Consider the following 22399-nt stretch of genomic DNA (forward strand, 5'->3'; position numbering starts at 1 on the left):
AGGAGGGAGCAGGGCATGGACACTGCATCTGCAGGAGGGAGCAGGGCATGGACACTGCTCCTGCAGGGAGGGAGCAGGGCATGGACACTGCTCCTGCAGGGCAGGAGGGAGCAGGGCATGGACACTGCTCCTGCAGGGGAGGAGAGAGCAGGGCATGGACACTGCATCTGCAGGAGGGAGCAGGACAGGGACACTGCATCTGCAGGAGGGAGCAGGACAGGGACACTGCTCCTGCAGGGGAGGAGGGAGCAGGACAGGGACACTGCTCCTGCAGGAGGGAGCAGGACAGGGACACTGCTCCTGCAGGGGAGGAGGGAGCAGGGCATGGACACTGCATCTGCAGGAGGGAGTAGGGCATGGACACTGCATCTGCAGGAGGGAGTAGGGCATGGACACTGCATCTGCAGGAGGGAGTAGGGCATGGACACTGCATCTGCAGGAGGGAGCAGGGCATGGACACTGCATCTGCAGGAGGGAGCAGGGCATGGACACTGCATCTGCAGGAGGGAGCAGGGCATGGACACTGCATCTGCAGGAGGGAGTAGGGCATGGACACTGCATCTGCAGGAGGGAGTAGGGCATGGACACTGCATCTGCAGGAGGGAGCAGGGCATGGACACTGTTCCTGCAGGGCAGGAGGGAGCAGGGCATGGACACTGCTCCTGCAGGGGAGGAGAGAGCAGGGCATGGACACTGCATCTGCAGGAGGGAGCAGGACAGGGACACTGCATCTGCAGGAGGGAGCAGGACAGGGACACTGCTCCTGCAGGGGAGGAGGGAGCAGGACAGGGACACTGCTCCTGCAGGAGGGAGCAGGACAGGGACACTGCTCCTGCAGGGGAGGAGGGAGCAGGGCATGGACACTGTTCCTGCAGGGCAGGAGGGAGCAGGACATGGACACTGCATCTGCAGGAGGGAGCAGGGCATGGACACTGCATCTGCAGGAGGGAGCAGGGCATGGACACTGCTCCTGCAGGGAGGGAGCAGGGCATGGACACTGCTCCTGCAGGGCAGGAGGGAGCAGGGCATGGACACTGCTCCTGCAGGGGAGGAGAGAGCAGGGCATGGACACTGCATCTGCAGGAGGGAGCAGGACAGGGACACTGCATCTGCAGGAGGGAGCAGGACAGGGACACTGCTCCTGCAGGGGAGGAGGGAGCAGGACAGGGACACTGCTCCTGCAGGAGGGAGCAGGACAGGGACACTGCTCCTGCAGGGGAGGAGGGAGCAGGGCATGGACACTGTTCCTGCAGGGCAGGAGGGAGCAGGACATGGACACTGCATCTGCAGGAGGGAGCAGGGCATGGACACTGCATCTGCAGGAGGGAGCAGGGCATGGACACTGCTCCTGCAGGGAGGGAGCAGGGCATGGACACTGCTCCTGCAGCGGAGGAGAGAGCAGGGCATGGGTGTCCTGTGTTAGGGGGACCAGCTGCTGCTCCCCAGCCCATCTCCTCTGTCACACCTTTGCAGCAGTGCTGCTGAACTTCCCCATTCCAGCAGAACTGGAGGTGTTGGCCACACCACTAACTGAAACCCAGGAGTAAAGACACACGCCCAGAGCAAATCTCAAAAACGTTCACTTCCTCATCCGCTTAAAAGCAGGCACAGTGAAAATTTTAGATAAAATCTTTGCCTGGTTTAAATGGAAAAGGTTAAATTAATAAATAAATAAAAATTTAAAAGAAACCTTAAGAAAAACCCAACATTCCACAGTTCAGATGTATAAATGTGAGATCATTCAGGACAAGATATGTAACTAGAATAATGGGAAGAAGCAATTAAATCTTTGTTATCTAAGCACTTTCTGAACATGCTCTTTTTTCTGTCCAACAATAGCATCAATTTACAAGGAAATTGCAATTTCCATGGAACAGTAAGTCTGTCTTTTTCTGCATCTTATACAAACCAGATGATAAGTACTTCATTAATAACCAGTCATGTTTAAATCAGCATGAAAGCTTCAGAACTAGATAATGCAAAAGAGCAATGCATTTACAAACAGAAATATACTCTTAACTGTGGTTTACAGCAACCATGGTGAGATATGTTGTCAATAGCTCCCCACGAAACCACTGATGAAGAGCATTTCTAACACACTCCATGCACACAACTGCAGAACACAAGTAATTCCAGAAGCAGTCAACTAAGGAACAGTTACAAGCAGCTGGCTGCTCCCCTGCTGAAGCTCACATGCCACACAGATTCAAGATCTGCTTTCTTTCCAAGATTTGCCTTTAGTAATCCAGAAATTGATGTTAGTCCAGTATAAACCACAGGGACAGCTTTCTCCTCAGGACAATGAGACAAGATGGGATAAGGACGTAAAATTCAATGGCTAGATACCTGAATTTGAGACTATTTGGATCTACTAGGGATCTTCCACTGGTATAAGTGGAAAACCTGTACAAACAGCCAGGTCAATTATGGCCTAATGTAGCCACCTAAACGAGAAGCAGCATATCATCCTTCAGTGCCTTACTGGGGAAACAAGATACCACAGTGACTGTGCCCCCTTCTCCTCCTTCATCCTTTCCCACTCCACTCCCTTCTGCATGCTCCATCTCAAAGCAACTCCCACCCCTCCTGCCTGAACTCCACTCAGCCTCTCTCTACAACTCTGGGTTTGCACAAAAGCAACTGGATCATGCCAGGGAGGCCAAGGAAGGAGGCTCTGGTGCAGAAGCCAAGGTGCAGATTCCCAGGGCAGGATCTCTTCCACGTCAGTACGCCTGGAGAACTGCAGGGAATTCAGCAGCTGCCACCTCCATGCAGCTCCTCTCCCCTCCCTCCTGCTCCTGCTCCCCCTCACAGCCATGCCAAGAGAGCTGGATTAGCTGACAGCACGGTATGGCTGAACACAAACCTCTTCTTGCACAGGTTTTCTAAAATCAGCCAAGATACACTGCAGGCAGCCCAAAGAGTGGTGCTGCTGCTGCAAACAGAACCCTCCAATCCTGCAGGGCACTGTATAGGGTTATTTACTGACTAAATATTTCGTAGCAAACAAACTGCCCATCACGAGCTGTGGAATACAGTCAGCAGGTAAAAGGCCCCTTTTGTCTACAGGAGGAACTTTCAAAACTCACAGAAAATGGTTTTGCTTTTGAGTTATCTGCCGTCAAACCTGTGAATACCAACACATAAATTTCTATTTTGCTACTTCTATTTGCTACATTTGCTATTTCCATTTAAATAACTATGGGGGTGACATGCTGCTTTCACTTGCCCTTATTTTTAACAAAACTGTCACGAAGATTAGGCTGCGTCACAAATCTGAGCTGTTCTTAACACAGAACAAGGAGAACATCACTCTGCATTGCAATGAAGAAAGAATTACCATAATACTAGGCAGCATTTGATCAAAAGCTTTATGTTCACGCACACATTCAGTACCTAATCCTCACACACAGCTGGCAAAAGCTGATGTTTAGGGGATACACCAAAATGGCTGTTCCCACTGTGCTGAAGTTCAAGTTCTCCTTTTACCAGTATTTCACATATAATTGCTCCTATGTAAATTTTGTGAAGCCTCAAACAAGAGGTTCAGAGGAAAAAATGCCAGATGAAAAATAAACCACGACTGCAATATTATATTCCTTAGTGTTAGTGCTAGTGAAACACCTGCCTGTCACCCTGACTGACTGACTTCCCCAGTCTGTTAAAGACAAGAACAGTTTAATCCTTTTTCACAGCTGTATTGGGAAACTTAACAGACTATTTGCACATGCATTGAGAATTTTGGCTCAAATGAACTAACAGCAAAAATCTATCCTTTTGAAGAAGCAGGTCACTCCAAAGTGAACTTCAAAGCACAGAAAGCTTCTGGAAAACAAACAAAACAAAACAACAACACAAATATTTTTGGACTATAGCAAACACAGCCCCACATAACAGAACAAACCATGCCATGTCGTGCCAGTTCTGACAAACATGCCTCTCTCAGCCATCTCCTTCACACATCTGCTGCTCACTCTTGGACCAAGAGGAGATTTTTCTGACCTAAGACTGTTGATTCCTCAGTAATAAAATCTCATGAACACCACTTAGAGCACTGCCACCTATCTGTAAGCCCAGCACATCTGAACACCTATTTCCAGGTTAATAATCTCAGTAATTCTTTGGACCTGCCACACTGCACAAAAAACAACATTAGCATGCATGCTTTTTGCTAAACCTTCCAGGCCAAGCTTCCAGCATGAGATATCTTCAAAGACTGGATGGAACAGGAAAATTCTGCAAATGCAAAGTATTTAGGTGTTGGATAAGCAGAGAGGAACTATATTCACACAGAACTATCTATTAATTGAAATGCCTTTAAATTATCAATGCATTGCTTAGAAGAAAAAATAACAAATTAAGTTGCTATCAGACTTTCTCTGGCAGAAACATATTAAAAGACGTCATTGTTCTGCTGCCACCTCCGTAAGCCAGGACCAGAGAGAATTAGTCATCATATACAAGAACACAGGGAATTGCAGTTCTGACTCAAAACTAGATTTCTACTTGAAATAGGTAGAAAGAGAGTTGGGAGAAGCCTGCCAGTCTCATGAATGGACAAATGTGACAGATGCCTTAAGGTCCTCTCAGTGTCAGTATCCCAAGGCAGTCAAGCTTGTCCAACATCTGTGAGATTCTCAGTTAACTTAGAAACAGTGGTAGAAAGCCCCCTCCAAAAAAAATCAAAACCAAACAAGACACCACTACTGAAGTCCAACCTGAAATCCTGGAAAGAACAGTAAAAAGAAAAACCAGTTATAATTCTTCTCATGACTAATCATTAGAAACTGTGTCACTTTTGTGCTTCTCAATTTGAAAACTCATAATATTTTAATACAGACATACTTAACAGAATATGATCATTTACCTGCCACGCTACAATTCTAGAAAGGCAATCTAAAAATTAAAATATGACTAGACAGCCTGATAACTCATAGTTAGCATAAACAGAGAACAGATGACTTGTAACAACAAACAAAGAATTTCTGAAGGCTGTACCTTGATAGGTTTATTAAAATCTCCACCACAGAACGTCTGCAAGGGAACACTGAACTTCCTCCAGCATGGATTTAAGTTGTTCTTGATCACCTTAAAAAAATTTCAGCATAATGTCATGTGAGGGATGCAGCATGCAAGTCACTAAGAAACATGACATGAGGGCTCTGCATGGCAAGCTGAGAACAGCCTCAGTCAGTTCAACCCTGACATGTATCGAGAGCCAAGCAACAGCTCTGTCAGAAATAAAAGACAGATGTTCAGGGTTAAGTTCAATTTGAGAGCCAAGACAACCTAACAGCTCAACCCACGAAAAGGGAGGAGGGTCACTCTTCTCACTTGCTGTCTGTGGTCAGGCTCCTCACTCAGCAGCTTCATCCAGTAAACAGGCAGCAAATAAAGAATTTGCTGCAGGCTCAGTTAGCAGAATTCCTTTTTATAGGGTACAACTTTCTCTGCAAACCTGGTGCAAAGCATGACCAGGAGTGGGACTCCCACTCTCAGTAGGAATTAACTGTCTGATCATCTCAGGAAAAACACCGTGTGGAAATACTACCTCTGATCTGTACATGAGCTGCCACGTTCCAGCATCACCCTGCTTGTAAAACTCCAGAAACGGATCTGATTTACCTAAGAAATCCTGCAAACAAAAACCCAGCAGAAGTCATCACATTTTATCCAAAATGAGTAAAGAGTTGGCTCATCAGTACACAATACTTCAAACAAAGCACAAAGTCAAACAAACTATACATTTGTTTTCTTTCCTTACTTTTATTTTTCTCTTTCAAACTGCTGCACTTTATAAATCATCAGAATTTATCAGTTCCAGTTCCAAGACCGTCCCTTCAGACCATGTTTGTCACTATATAAATCACATCATTTTGCTGACTGAGAAGTTAGGTCACTAAATCCCTGGATTGGTCTTTGGCTTCAAATAACAATGAGCAGCACACCTAAATTTCCATCTTTTCTTCTTTAATGAAAATACAGAAAGATCACTTTACAGCTACAGTACTCAGCAAAGACAATTATGTAGCCAAACTCTATTAATATACATAATGTTCCAAAGCCAAATTAATGCCCCAAAACCTAAACCTGGCAGCTGAGTTTCTGGTTTGACATTGTGGTTTCCAACATGAAATTGTGTCTCCAGTTGACTGCACTGTAAGTAACAAAACACGGCGAGCCTTTGCTCACGCATGGATTGCTGTCTTAGCTGAATGTCTGCAAACACGGAGAGGTCCCTGGACAAAAGGTACAAACTGTAACTACTACAGAAGCATGCAATATAATTTTAAAAAAGTCAATACCTTTTTGTCCAAGTTTTGGGCTTCAATTTCTAGGTACACAACCCTGGTATCTTTAATCTCCTCTGCTGAAATCTGTGCCACAGAAATTTAGGGGTAAAAAAAAGTTAAACAAGAGATCAGAGTTCTGCTCATACTTTGTCCATGAAAGAAACTCTTAACACAAAACCAGAAATGCTGCTTTGTCCCAGCCAATATCTGAAAGAGTTTTTCCCACAAAACCCTTATTTACCATAATAGTGCCCTTCCCTGCTGGCTTTCCTGGCTTCAATTCCAGCGGTCGGGTGAACACAGAGCTGGACACAACCTGAGGTTAAAAGACAGATAATCTAAATATCAAGTTAGACAGAGGGCAAAGAATTCTTCTTCAGGTGCAAAATTTTCAAACTCTCCTAAAAGTTCTAAGAAGATTTAAATGCATTACCAACAGTGACAGACATAAGTTTGTGCTTCTGACTGGCCATACAGTCTGAAAGTTATCTTCTCTCACTATCCAGGAAACACATCTCCAAAGTTAACTGTAAGATGCCCACAAACACATCTCCAAAGTTAACTGTAGCCGTGTAGTTTTGCTGCCTCTGTGACACAAGAGCCAAAAAGCTACAAAACCCAGAAAATAGTATTAAATTTATTGAGTCTTTCTTTAATAAATGTGAGCCCCACTTTTCTTCTCCTACCTCACTATACAAACCTCTCCTCAGGAAACAAGTACAGAATCTCCAGTAGTCTTATTTCCTCAAAGTTACTGCCTGATGGTCCCTTTGTGCAAAGGAAGCTCCATGAGAGCTCTCCAAGCTCTCTTGCTTCCTTACTCCCAAACTGCCTTTGGTGCTACAAGTGCCTCCTAAGTTAAGCCACTAATTACACACCATGTGTATTTCTAACCTTCACTTTGTGATTGACACAATGATTTTTCTAACTATGTGCAACAGTAACACAAACTAACATGTTTAACAGTGTGTTTTCAAATTTGAATGTGTACAAAGCCTTTGATAAAGCAGATTTTCACCTAATTTTTCATAATATACCCAACTCTTGCTGCTACTTTGTAGCTCATTTGACACACCTCCACATACCTGTCCCAGCGTGCACTCAATCCCTCCCAGGTAGTCATCATCATTTAGATCCAAGGTCTTGTTATCGATGTCATACACGCCGAATTTCAGCTTCTGCACTTTCTCGAAGTAGTAATCCACAACCAGCTTCTTGCAGAATTCAGGGTCTTGGCAGTTCTTGATCCTCTCCGTGCGATCCAGCTGCACAAACACACAGGAGCAGAGCTGTTAATGGCGAGGAGGAAGCACACGTTCTCCCACACAGCTTTCTACTCACACCGGGTGAACACAGGCACCAGCAGGGCTACACACGCCCGACCACACCTCCTGTTTGGAGATGAACCAGGCTGACCGATGGCTCACCAGGAAAGGAAATGGCATTGGAAAATAAACATTAACGTATGGGAAAATTCTGACAATGAGGGGGAAAAAGTTGGTGAAACACTGTATTCTGGAGTGTGTGCTCTGGGCAGGTTATACTGTAACAGGCAAACGAACCTCCTGATGCAACTCTGAGCAAAAGAGCGAGCGATTAACAAAACCACTGCAGGTTTGAGCGTGGGCAATGGGACTGCTCACCAACTGAAAATCCGAATTCAGCGTGTCACGCACTCGGCTAGGAAAACCTGCGGGATGGAAAGGGGGAGACCGGGCGCGTCCGGGGCCGCTCTTACCTCAGCCCAGCGGCCGCCCCCCGCATCCTGCAGCAGGACGCAGAGCGGGTCCGACCTGGAGCGCAGGTCCTTGTCGAGGAGGCTGCGGCAGGACACGGACAGCTCCACCCGGGACACGCAGGCGGCCATCTGCGGGCAGAGCAGAGCAGAGCGGAGCGGAGCGTCAGGGGCGCGGCCCGGCCGGGGCGGGGCCCGCGGTACCGGCGCTGCGGGCACGGCCCCTCCCGCCCCTCCCGGCCCCGGGCACGGGCAGCGCGGGGCACAGAGAGACAGGGCACACAGAGCCCGGGCACAGAGAGAGCCCGCCGCGCCCCCGGCACAGAGAGAGCGGGCACAGAGCCCGCCGCGCCCCCGGCACAGAGAGAGCGGGCACAGAGCCCGCCGCGCCCCCCGGCACAGAGAGAGCGGGCACAGAGCCCGCCGTGCCCCCGGCACAGAGAGAGCGGGCACAGAGCCCGCCGCGCCCCCCGGCACAGAGAGAGCGGGCACAGAGCCCGCCGTGCCCCCGGCACAGAGAGAGCGGGCACAGAGCCCGCCGCGCCCCCCGGCTCGCCCCGCCGCCGTCCCTCGGCTCCTGTATCCACCTATTCCTGCCGGGCTCTCCCTGTCGTTCCCGCTGCCCCCGCAGGCCCGTCCCTCTGTCCCGGTGCTGCTCCTCCAGCAGAGGAGCCCCTTCTCCGGGGCCGGCGCTCACAGCCCCGCGCAGGGACAGGGACCCCGGAGAGCCGAGACTCGCCCCTCGCGGTGGGAGCTCCGCCAGAGCCCCCCCTGCCTGCAGGGACCCCCTGCTCGCCCACGGAAACCACGGAGCACCCGTGCTCTGCCCTGCTCTCTTCCGAAAAACCTTAACATCAGCCCGTGACCGGGGATAACTACGTGTTATTGCACATGGAACTGCAGACGCTTCTGTTCGAGGAACAGCTCTAATTCTCAAAACGGAATTCAGAAGGCAAACCTTCAAGCATCAAAACATTACAGAGACTGGACAGTTTGAAGGCTCTAACAAATGCTTTAAATGGGAACATTTCATAGAGAAGTTCCTTTGGAGTTTGGAAAATAAGCAATTATTTGTTTGGTCTTTCTAGTACTCGAGTATCCCATGGCTTTCTCATACTTGCAGGGTGTAAATATTTATCTTGAAGAGATGAACTTCTATTGCACAACTTTTAATCCCTTGGACATCCCAGTCTGCAATCTGCCCTGGACAGATGTTAATGACGTCACTTAATACACCAGTGCATGGCACTCAGATGCTCCAGTAATGGTGGCAGCACAAAACCAGCACTCAGTAAGAATTAGCAAAGCTTTAGGCAAAGACAATCATAGTTCAGCTTCAGCTTTCAACTAAGGTCATCATCATATCATCTGTTTTAATGCCAGCATTTTCAAAGAGGCTTGTTTGAAGGAGTCTGGTCAACTGTTCAAACTACTGGCTGGAGCCATCCATCTTCCATTCAGTTGCCTTCAACCCCAAATAAGATTCACAGAAGAAACCATTACCTTTAATAAATACATTTCTCCTAAAATCTCAAGTCACAGGTACCAGGTTTTTTCTTCATCCACACATGCCATTCCACCAGACCAGCTTACATCTCACACAGCCTCACATCTGCGCACTCTGCGGTTCCACACGACCCTACAAATTTGTACAACACCCGTTGACAACAAGGAAGGTCAGGATATCCAGTCTGGGCTCCCCTGCCAACATTTTGCCTCTGTTTTCCTCTACTACCACAGAGATTTCTGTACTAACAGGAGGCACCTTTCCTCTCCACTAGAGCTGAAAGGATGAGGAATAAAGTCAACCTCAAAGAAACAGCTCCCCATAAGCTTTAGATCCCCAATCAGCTGTGGTCCCTTTCTGGGAGGAAGCCACTACTGCAGATCTCAAGATGCACTCAGAACAAGCCTGTACATATTTATTCCATGTTACAAAGACTCCAAAAAGGAAGAGTCTGAGATGGGAACTGTTAAAAAAAACCCAATCACCTCTCATCTGCTACTTGAATCTCTTATCCAGGTCAGGAGCAATAAAATCATAAAAATATGTCACTTTCAAGGATTTGTCTTTCAGTACCCTAATACTCAGAAGCCTGTCCCATCCAACTGTTTTGGATTTAGTAATGGCAAAGGATTTCCCTTGAAACACAGCCCAGATGTTCTGCTGAACTCCTGGGGAAGTTACAAACCACAAGGACTCCTTTCCCACTGTATCTCCTTGCTCTATCCAGAGATCAAAGAGCACTGGTTGGTGCACATGACAACTGAAACCCAAGAGAGCACAGCTAGGCCAGCTGTTGGGAGTGACTGAGCAGGAGCTGTCCTTCTAACCAGCTGTACTCCTTCCTCATCAACTCAGGGGATAACAAGAAAGTGGCTTTAACAACTACAGACAGAATCCTTACAGAATGAAGAAGGATGGCTCCTTAAGAGACTCGGATAAAAAAATTCATGTTTAATCTGAAAACATCAGTTTGAACCTCAGCCAGCAATTGTTTCTATGTTACTGCCTGTGGATGTCCTCAAAGAGCCCACACAACCTTCTTTTCACTTTGCGGCTTTCCAAACACTGTATGATGTTCTCCAGTATCAATCCATTCCTTGAATAACAGCAGAAGAAAACCCTGATCATAGACATCCCAGCAGCAAGAGTGAGGAGTAGCTGGTCTGTTAAGACACAGCATCCATTTCAGCCAAGCCTGAAGATCTGCTTAGTCCCCACTTAGGCAACTTCGCCCAGTCACTCTGCTCATGCACTTACTGAGCAGCATACATCTCTGGAAACCTGCCTGCATCTGAAAAGATCAAAAAAATCAAAAGCTTAACATATCTGCATCCCTAAACACACATACAAAAAAACCAAATGGAAAGAAAAAATAGTGCAGTTCCTCAGCAATTAGGAAAACTAGCCCCAACTTCAGTTATCAGTGATTTTTAAACAGGATTTCATTATGATAATATGGGCTCAAATTTTCTCTTTTCCTCCCTAAAGCAAGATTTCTGGAATTTGCTTTCATTTTCACAGTAAACTGTAATTTACTATAGTAATTGCATCTTTCTAAAAAAACCTGAATAGTTCATCCTAAATGTATCAGTTGACTTTCATCTCCACCTTTCTCCACAAAGTCCCAGTTCCCTTCCTCTGAGAGGAGTGACCATCCCAAAAGCTTTGAAAACACCAGCAACTAGTCCTTGGACTCAGAACCACCCCAGCCCTAACCCCCTCTCCCCATTCCTCTTTCAGCCTGTGATGCTTTCTTTGTGTTCTGCACTTCCACACAACCCTGCAACAGCATCCTGGCATTCCATCACTCGGAGCTGCCCCGCTGGCACGTGCCAGCTCCTCCCAGAGACAAGCACAGGGACCAGCAGGTGCTTCACCACTTACCAGAGCAGAAAGGCTCCAGTGGTTACTAAGCTCGAGCAGTGCACAAAGGCTCTCATCTCAGGCTAAGCACACATTTGGTGTAATTAAACTGAAAGAACCTGGGGGTGTATTATTTTTATTAACAGCCTTCCTTTCTTCCTCATCTACACTCAAGAACACCGATTGCATTCAGCCTGCACGCTCAAATCAACAGTTCAAAATCACATTTCATGTTGTTTCCCTGGGTTTTCAGAGAGCACCCTTATTTATATCCATTCATACACACAAAATAAGCTTAGCTTTTAGACTTGCAACAATATTTACGATGAAAGAATATTCACATTTGTTGCAACGTTCAATTTTTTCTATTTTCCAACAGTTCCAGAAATTCTAAAATGCACTGATTTCTTATTTACCCCTCACAGCCATCCTTGATAACTAATATTGATGTCTACTATTTGAACCTTCTGTTTTACAGATGACAGTGAATATTTCCCAAGCAAAATCAGCAGCTAAAGCAAACTGCTTTCCATAATATCACATTTCATTTATAAAGGATTTATTACAGATCAGTTTGCAATAATGACAGTTTAACAATCTCCAACTTGACTGCCACTGGCAGATTAAAGTACAGCATGGTCTGGAAGTCACAAAACTATTCCAGACACAGAAATTCAGTTTGCCAAGTAGAAATGGACTCCAAAAGTTATAATAAATTCAAATTCTATTTGAAATACAGAAAACAGAGCTACTGGCTACATCCCAGCACAGCGGGTTCAAAGGAAAAGGCAGCACAAGCAAGCCACCAGGTAAGTGCTGTTGGTCAAGACAGCCTGTAAAATCACAACTGAGGTCATGTTACACCCCCATGAACAACAGTTACACTGACAAAAGCCACACACATCTGATCCAGTGCTCCCACAGCTCGGGGAGCTCCCTGGTGAGAGGCATCACCTGTGAAGCTTCATCTTGAGCCAAATTCTGTACATCACTTCCTCAAGGGAAGGTTCCAAACCTCAGCTTCAGATCCATCAGACACCTCTATTTTTTCCCTTTAGTTAGAACTGCACATGATATAACACCACATTTTGAAGAAAAAACCAATACGTTACCCATGTTATCCCTACAAACTCTAGAGCAAAATGCTATTTCTAGAAATCTGCAAGCACACACTCCAGAGAAGTCTTTCACTGCCCAACCAGGATGTCATTCCCACTTACTCAAGTACAACACAGAATGGCTCCAGACTAGGTACACATTAAGAAGTGCCCAGACAACCAAACTGAGGTCCAGTTTAAAAATTCAAAATCATTTTCACTGTGCATACCACGCTGTAAAGATGATCATAAACTTCAACAGCTGTGTAATACACATGGAAAGATAAATCTCATCTTTCCAACAGAGCTGTTCTACACCAAAATGAAACGCAGCAGTAAAGAAGTCAGTCCTAAATAATCAAAGCAAGCCCAGAAAATGCTACATTCTAGGAAAATCACATAGGACACCTATGCTACCCATTCAGAAGAATAAGGAATTACCTGCTACTTCCTCAAGTTTCTTAAAAGCATTTCAGAACTTCCAACCCTTTTCATGTTTTTCGTCTTTCTGCAAAAAAAGCAACTTCCTTTCTCATAGAAAAGAACATTCTCCAACATAAAGAAAATCAACACATAGACAAGTCTAATATTAAATTTATTATTCCCTTAGTGATTCAGTTTAACCAAAGCTTAAAAGCAAGTCAAATGTAAGAGCAGAAAGAACTGTGTACCTATAGATGAAGAAAACTCCGAAACAACAGTGATTAAAGGTTTTAGCTGTTCTAGTTCAGAGCTTTGGAGAGTCTTGCATTTCCCCAAAATGACACATATGGGTGCCTGAAACATAAACTTCTCTGTACTTACCCCTCGTGTAGGAGTGTCACCACTTAGTCAATTAAGGACCAAGTGTTGGACTGCCTAAGGTGAAAATTGAATTACATCATTTGTTTGATACACTTCCACCCCTCAGGAAGCCTGAAGGCCAGAGGCTCCCCTTTAGCCTGGGGAGGACGAGGTGAAGACAGCAAGCACAGGGTGAGAAGGGCATTGTCACTTGAATCACCTCAGCAAGGCAGCTCACAGAACCCTCCGAATCGCTCAGAGGACAAGAAAAACCTAACAATTCATGGCATCAAACACCATCAGCAGTATTTTTAGTAGTGCCAGGAGTGATGTCTTCTGGAGAGCAAACATTAGCACTATCACTGAACACAGCCTTGCAGGTCAGCCTGGTTTCGCTGCCCCGAGATGAAATCCGAGCAAGGATTCAGCACAAGAAAACCTGCAGTCTGTTCCCATTTAATCACACTAAGAAATTCTCATCAGCTACAGAACGCTGCAGAGGATACCCAACAGGCTCTATTTCAGCATACATCACATATTAGCCATTAATTTAACACCTTGGTTAACTCAAGTTCGAGGCTTTAGTGCACGTGCTCCAGGACAGCTGCTTTCCAGTGAGCTCGCTCAGTCCTGGACTGAACACAGCTCCTGCCTTACAAACTCTGCACACACATCAGCAATCCTGCCAGCAGTGTGTGCCAAATGCAATTCTCATCATCTTGGCCTTATGCTGCCCAACAACTCCAGAAACAAACCCAATACATGTAATACAGCATCCCAGGTAATTAACTTTGCACTTCCCAAAAACCTAATGTCCCTTCATCCTTGTCTATTGCTTAGTTTAATCCCATGTCTTGCAGCTATCACCCAAATTTCTTCAAAACAGCTTCTCTCTTTTTTCTGCTGTGATCCCAGAATGTGCAGACCAGCAGAAGCAATGCTTTTTTCCCATTACTAGTTCAATTTTCAGGGGGAAGCCTGTTACATTTTGGCTTTTGATAATACAAAGCTGCTTCTGGTGTTAAGGTCAGCATCACTTTCTAAATATATTATCAAAACAAAAATTCTAATTTGATCCTCCTTTTCTGAGTCCTGTAAGGGTCTAGAAGAAATCATATAGCCAGGTTTGTACTACTAGATGCACTAAAATGCATCTTTATTTTAAACTGAGATTAAGAGAGTCTAATGAGAAAGACCACAGTCCACAGATTTTATTCGTCAATAAAGGCTTTTTCTAGCACACCAGCTCTTCCATGGGCCACAGAGCCTCGTCCCACAGCCCGAGAAGCTCTGCAGAAAATATAAATGGCTACAATTTTTTTCTGCCAGTTCATTATTCCTGGTGGTTTGCAGTGGGGATGGTTAAGATCAACATTACTACAGGTCAGGACACTCACTCTTCTCCATACTGTGTACCAACCTATCTGTCACCACACATAAAAGAGGGTTAATTAACTTATTACAAATTTGACATATAACCTGAAACAAAAGGCATCTCCTAATTGTTATAAAAAATAGAGAACACCTTTCCAAACTGCTCTGGAAGCTGGATTCAGTCCTGGTACAGAGAGCCTATGGTTCATCAGACATTAACTGCAGGGACGAGAGCTCCCAGGGAGGACAGGCCCGTGTTTCCCACAGGGTGATGCAGAGGAGAGCAGCAGGACAGCCCAGCCCCGAGCTCTGGACTGGACTGCAGGCCTCGTGCCAACAGCTCATCGACTGCCACACACCTCGGGGGCTGCACAACTCACAGAAGTCACAGCTGGCTCTGCTCACTGAGTTGTCTGCTGCACAGACCCACTGAGGAGGCAAAGCTCCAATTTATAATAATAACAACCTTAGAACAGTTTAAAAAAAAAAAGCTAGGAAAAAAAAAAATCACAAATGGGATTGTAATTACCAGAAAAAAATGCAAACAAGAACTTGAGTCAATTCACCTTCCTTACTGCTGCTCTGCCCCCTCAAGGAACAAAAGCCAAGTACCAACTCCAGGAAACCAAGACCTTCGTCTACAAATTCACCTTTACACTGTTCCATGTTCACTGCTAACTTATACACCATTAATATCCCCCTTAATCAAAACTGACAAGCTCAAAGAAATGCCTATGCATGCCTCTACTATATATATATTCCCCCCTTTTCTGAGAAATAGATAAAGAAACTGATAGGTCAGAAAGGAAATTATTTCGAATACTAGTTTGGAACATACTAAATTACAAAGAGGTTCAAATTAACACCTGAACTTAAGCAAAACCTGTTGCTTTTTCCAACCTCTTCATGCAAAGAAAACATGTTTAAAAGTTCATCATAGCATTAAGTAGCAGAATATTAAAACCCATTTCCCTGAAAAACTAACTTAAAGGAGCTTGGGGCTTTGAAGTCAATCACTGGATTTAAGCTGCAATCCTAAAGGTGCTCACTGACTCCTCCCAAAAAGTAAGATTTTTTTCCCATTCCTTTCATATTTACTCAACCACTTTTTCTTTCCCCTCACCATGATTCTCAGGTATTTATTACTGTAACATAAAGAAAAACTTAACTGAAAAACAGACTTAAAAGCTCAACCACACTGACCTTTGTAAAAGCCCCAAACATGTATTTTACATGGCAAGTCATCTTTGCCTTTCTGGAGTAAGCTCTTGTCCTTTCCCTCAGAACTCCAGCTATTTCCACCTCAGGCACAAACAGCCAAACATTCTGTCCCATGTCCCTGGCAGATCCAGCTGGCGAGGACTAAATCTTCCACTTTTTAGTCCAAAGTCAAGCTGAGAGCGAAGACTCCACCATACTCATCCTCTTTGGTTCTTCAACTCCACTGCAGCATCACCTGCAAGTACCTCACACACCATTCCCTGACACGCACCCACCATTCCTGAAGTGATGTCTTGGCACTCGTTCTGCCAATCCCTTTCACACCCTCTACCCTTCCCAAAGGCTGGAAACCTAAACCACCCTGTGCTCACACTACAGCCACACGAATTCACCCCCTTCCCCAAAGCTAGCCATAGTATCCCACAGGTGACTCCAAGGCAGAAGTTCATTCAGTCCATCTGCCCAGACCAGTACATGCTGTGCCAACAGCATGAGTTCAAAATAAGACTTTAAAAATAAATATGCCAACAACACAGTTTACTGACCTTTGCTGCTTTATCAAATTCATATGAAGAATTTTGGTAGCCACATAATACCAACAGCCACTTGGTCAATGAAAAGCTTGCCATGCTTTCTTGGTTCTATTCCACTTGCTGAATGATCACCTGAAATGGCTGAGATATTCCAGAGGAATTCTTTAGACTATTCTCAGTTGCCTTGCAGCTACTACTGCACAGTGACAACTCTTGCCTAAAAAATTAGTAAGGACATAAAGCAGAAGTGATCTTTCAACTTCTCACACTTTACAGAATCACATTATCCCTTCACATTATATAATCCAGGCTTTCTTCTTCGGGGTCTTTAATCTTGAATCTAGCTCATGAAATATAATCGGGGAAAAAAACCTTAATACTGCTTCTGCAGTACTCCCAAGAAATTGATTTCTTTGATTTATTCAGTGCAAGTTGAGGCTTTCTAATTCCAACACTTTCAGTTCTTCTTTCTCGAGTATATGCTTTTTTTTAAATTCACACTCCCATACTATTTTTCTGCCACTCTCACCATTTGTAGTATGAACATCCTAACTTCTCCATCCTAATCTGCTGCAGAATGATGCTTTGAAACAGAACAATCTAAAAAATCCACCACCACAAAACCTGACATCAAGGAGGTCGAATAAAAGAAAGGATATGGCAAGGGCTTTTAAAAGTTGTTTTTTCTTTCCCCCACCCAGACTAACAATAGAACAATATAAAAGCCACAAACACCAAACTGACCTAGTGTTCCCTTTCTGCTCTGTTCCAGATGCCAGTGTACCTTCCCAAAAGCACAAACCCATTACAACAATGGATTCAAGCCATTCCACTTGTCTCAGAGCCAAGTGGGCCAAAATGACCACACAATCTCCCTGCATTAAGGAAGATTCCACGAATGCAGACAGACAGCTATTTCCTCAAGTGCTTCTTCCGTGTCTGCCATCAGTCTGTGCACTGCAACACCTTACAACCTATACCCCGAAAAAGCCTGTTGTCAGTAGGTTTGAATTTGCTACAAAGGTGTTCCACACCCTTTGGAAAGCATGCCTCTGCCAGCCAAGCCCCTGGAAACCCTACGACTCCCACCAGTGAGCATCTTTCGTTTCTCACAGTTCCAACAATTTTTTAATAAATATGACCGAACTGAGGCAGACAGAATTCTCCAAGCAAAAACCTCTCTGATGAAAAACCTAGAGTAAATTTAACCACTGTAAAAGCAGGAATTAAATTACATTCCCTCTAAGCAGAGAGACTTGGAGTTATCACCATCAGGTGAACCTGGAAGCTCGGTCCCAGCCTGCAGAGCAGTGCCTGCCTGCAGAGCCAGGATGTGTGTCCCTGACTCGGCACCGGCTGTTCATCGCAGCACCTTCACCAACAGGGCTCCTCTGGGCACCTGATGCAGCAGCACAGGGATCTGAGACCACAGAAGGATGAAAACAGTACCTGTGAGCTGCTCAGAAACACTCAAAAACCCCAGGTTCTTCCTACATTTTCAAGCCTAAACAAGCCACAGGGGGAGTTTATACACTACGCCACCCACCGTGCCTGGGGCAGAACTCCAGGGATTCCTCTCACCTTTCACACTAACAACTAAATGATCATGTGGTCTATTCACTCACGTCTCTGCACTGAAATAGCTGGTATTTCACAGAGCTATAACATTATCTGCAGACTCATTAGGAGTCATAGTAAATTCACTTACAATTTTTTTTAAACAAAGCACTTCAGGTTTCAGAAAACTTTTTATTTTTGCTGCTTGAAGTATTTTTACAGGCCCAACTGAGGACAAAATTTAATAAAAGAAGTGGCATAAGCCATCCAGCAGAAGGAAAAGACAGTCTTTTGCTCCTGGAGTCATTAAAGTAGCCAAATATTAACTACTCATTCAAAGAAATAGCATGACATAGTGCTTGTGCTGCAATGAAGAAATGCCACTGGATTATCATCTGAACAAAAATACAGTGTCAGTTATTCAAAGGGAGGGATAAATGTCCACATGACAAAAAAGGCCTTCAAAAAATTCAGAACATTTGTGCAGCAGGTCATGGTGTTGTGTACGCAATTTTCTATATATATTTGAAAGGCTTTTTTCTTTAAGAGATGCACCCAGTTTAAATGCTTTATATATACGCTGACTTAAGTGACAACAACTACAGTTGTCTTTAAAAACCTTAGGAAAGACAACCAAAAACTAGTGTGATTTACAACCTAAGAAAACACAACAGTGCAGGGCTCAAGTTTAACTGTTTAACTCCTTTAGATCAATTACCTGTCTCATACTATTCTGTCATTAACAACTGAATTTACATTTCAGATCAGCTAAAAATTTAACTACTTAGTCACTGGTTTATTGTGCTCTTTTTCACATAAGCTCAGATATGAAGTTTCTGAACCACAAACATTCTTCATTAGATTAGGGCAGCACTTGGTTGTTTTCATTATGATTAAAGCTGAAAGTTTGGCCTCAACCTCTCGATTTCAGCCCTAGTGCCCCTTCCCTGATGTTAATGTTGATGTGCCCTTAAAGTGAGGATGGAAACATTCTGCCACTACCACACTGGTTACTGGGACACAAATTCGCTCCAACACTCCCACACTTACCTCCTGAAAGCACTCAAGTCTATACATGAAGAGAGCTCGAAGTACTATTACAAACACTCCATTTATTCATGGTGGACCTGCAGCACAGAAGGCAGGCTCTGCAGCAGTGCTGGAACGGAGCAGGGGAATCCCAGGCAAGTGTAGCAGTGACATTTAACAACTCTGCCTCCCCTCCTTAAGGAATGGTTTCCCATACAGTCAATGAACTGCCAGTGCCTAATTTTACTTTAATTAGCCTCTTTGCTTTTGTAGCTGGTTGCACTAGTGTTGCTCAAGCACACGAAATTTTTAAATTCTGCTCTTGTAAACACTTGCCTAAAAATGAAACAGTACCAGCAACCATCATTTTCACTTTAGAGTTGACCTTGGTGTTCAAACAAGCAAGGACTTTCCACATTCCATGTTCATCTCCCCTCAAAACAAGCAGCAATGCTTTGGTTTTATTGCTAAAAACCATGGTACTTTTGTTTTCATCAAGTTTCATAAAAAGCTCACATTAGGACGAACATTTTGGCAAATGCCACCACAGCAAGGTCACGAAACAGAGGTGCTACACTGAGGCTTCAAATTTTACTGAAAGAGGTCTTGTGAATGTCATCATAAAAGGCACTCAATCAAAATTACCTAAAAGGATTTCTTTAAGTAGTTTAGGTTCTGACTGGAGTGCTGTTTCCCTCCCCTAAATCTGCCTAGAAAGCATTTCTAAGCTTGCTACTGTCACACAGAGCAATGATACATCCACATAGTCACATCTAATGGCAAACAGCCAACATGAAACTATTTGTTCCAAACTCTCTGGCTGGAAGTTCCACCTGCCTTCAGATGGTCAGACACCAGAGTGGTACCATCCAAACTATTCCTTGGTTAACAATACTGCAACTACAACACGAAGAGCTCAAGGAGTCACCAGCCTTCCAGCACAAAAAGCCAAGCTATGCCAGTCATAGGAGTTTTAGGCAGGATCAATTCCTATTTCCCCCATGCAAGCCTTACAAATCCTTACTTTTCAGTTTTAAACTTCACAGGGAAATTGCACTCCCACTGCAGTGCCCACTTCAGCCCCTGAAGTTATTCCTGGCTGTGATCTGTGGTCAATCAGGTCTAATTCACTGGTGATTCATAGCCAAAGAACTCTCAAAAGTTGAGGAAAACCAGTGGGGCTGGTGTAAGAATAGCAAATACAGAGTTACAAAATTGATTTTGTGGAAATCAGACTCATGTTAAAAGAAAGCACATTCCCTGTTTCTGAAAGCTTACTTTAATATATTTGGGAAGCAACCAGTAAGACCATTTGAACTTCAGGCTGGAGACATGAGAACACACAAGAGGGACTGACACAAAGGAGTAAGCTTTGCCTCTGCAGAAGCAGTAAAGGAACTCAGGTCAGAATTCATCTGGGTGCTTCTCCCCAAAGCTGCCAAGCTGTGAACACGAACACACACAAACCCAGGAGAAGGATAACAAAGGAAGCTGCACAAAATTGAGCACTGGCGAGTGAAGAGTCACAGCCAAACCAACCAACACTTGTGTTCAGTCTGGAGCTACAGAAAAGGAACACTCCCAGGGTTGCTTTTCTTCCACAGGTATTGATACCCAGGAGGGAAAAGCATTTAGGTCAAGGAGGTGGGGAGCACTAACAACACCCAAACATTCCACATAGTAACAAAGGTCCAAGAAAATTACCAACAAAGCCATCTGTACAGAAAACAAGCTCCGGTTATACCCACCTGTCATGAGAGAGGGAAAGAGCAGTGGGCTCCAGTACACAGCCACAAATCAATGTGCCTACTACCAACCAATAGGTTTGCTGTGGAAAAGGCAAATCCTTGAACCACAATCACATTCTTGCTGCCAAAAACAGATAGGAAGAGAACACCTTGAGGTTACTCTTCCCGCAGGGGCATTTAACAGACATCCTCCCTTCCTCTTCCTTCAGAAGAAAGAGTCATTTGCTCTGTACACAAACTCTAGCTCAGTTTTCCCAAAGTCACAAAAAAACCACAGTCACAGAACAGAGGGGAACATCAGCAAACCTGCAAAGGAGCAAAGATGAGCAAATGTATTCGGTGTCTCTGCCTCCAGGCCAAAGCAGTTTCTGGAAAACAACAGAACTTAGCATCTCTCATTTTCTTTTGAAACACCTGCACAACACCTAAAGAAGCAAACTGACATAAAACTAATTTCTGTATGTCTCTAGCTAGACTCAACCTAATTGTTTCCTAATACATCAGTCCAGTTTCAAAACTGCTTCTTTCCAACCAATCATCAATATAGAAACTAGTCTTTTCTTTGCACTAGAATCCATATTAAGCAGGAATTGTAGTCCTTTGGTTCAGGGTCTAATGCACATATCTGAATAATCAGTCTAAACCAACTGCTCTCAACGAGTGCAGAGGCCACCCAGAGGCTTTAAGTCCTCCCTAACACGCAGCAGTTCCAGTTTTCCAGGCCAGAAGGCCAATGCTGTTCAGTGCTCGCTGCTCAACCACCCACTGAGGGCCAACAGCACCACTGCAGGGAGCAGCAACTTGGGAACCACCCCAGTAGAAGACTGAGGAGGAACAAAATACAACACCTGCAATCATTATCACAGCACTGGTGTGCCCGGGAACTGGAAACATCCTTTTTTGTAGAGTCTACAGTCTTCAGTGCTCCAAACTACTCCCAGCAAAACAAGCTGCTAATCTCACACAGTATAGGCAAGGCCTTGAAGGGCAGTCAGAGCACGTGGGACTGACCAGCAGGTATGTTTTTCAGAAGGCAGAGTTTCAATGTCATCTGGTGCACAACTACAGTCATTTTTGCATCGATCCTCCTCTCCATTTGCCACAAATTCAGAGCACAGACATTCAAGGAAAACACTACATGCTATGAAAGGAATGCTACTTTAAAAAAAAAAAAGGCATCTTTCAAGTATCTTTAAACATACAGAGCCTCAAATCTCTCATAAACCTACACTTAGAAAATAGCAACAATTCATTAATAAAGAACTGGCTTTAATACTGCCTGTGATATTACAGAATTAACTTGTGTTAACAACAAAAATCTGACTGCAACATTTATGTGTAACTGCTGGAAACTTAGAATTACTAAGTCACACTTTCATCTAACTATTGAAGTTCTTTCATATAAGTCTCAAGTTTATCATTGACTAATTACATTCATTTCTATTTAGAATGGGACAAAAAAAAGGTATGTTTAACAGAAATCACATTGTGAATGTAACACTTTACCACTTACTTTGTTTCAGCAGTAGTATTCAGACACTAACACTTAAGGAGCTGCTAAAAACATCAACTTAGCCATTGACAGAACCACAAGTACCTTCTTTCCATCCCTTGAAGCCATCGGGACACCAGCGTCACCGAGCGTATTATTCCAAGGAG

At 44.5% G+C, this 22399-nt stretch overlaps 1 protein-coding gene across 3 annotated transcripts in view; it reads right to left on the bottom strand.

The window, feature by feature from the left end:
- The window catches only part of CPNE1 (copine 1), a 45804-nt gene that overhangs the window by 10487 nt on the left and 12918 nt on the right, over positions 1–22399 (bottom strand). For all 3 annotated transcript variants that reach the window (XM_064674350.1, XM_064674351.1, XM_064674352.1), the window contains 6 exons: positions 8032–8160; positions 7379–7558; positions 6535–6609; positions 6306–6377; positions 5552–5635; positions 4999–5088 (listed from right to left, as the gene is read on the bottom strand). In XM_064674350.1, the coding sequence (XP_064530420.1) occupies positions 4999–5088; positions 5552–5635; positions 6306–6377; positions 6535–6609; positions 7379–7558; positions 8032–8160 (630 nt within the window). The remainder of the gene's footprint in view (positions 1–4998; positions 5089–5551; positions 5636–6305; positions 6378–6534; positions 6610–7378; positions 7559–8031; positions 8161–22399) is intronic.

The sequence above is a fragment of the Pseudopipra pipra genome, chromosome 17 (genome assembly GCF_036250125.1).
Source record: "Pseudopipra pipra isolate bDixPip1 chromosome 17, bDixPip1.hap1, whole genome shotgun sequence".
In the NCBI taxonomy this organism is placed as follows: domain Eukaryota; kingdom Metazoa; phylum Chordata; class Aves; order Passeriformes; family Pipridae; genus Pseudopipra; species Pseudopipra pipra.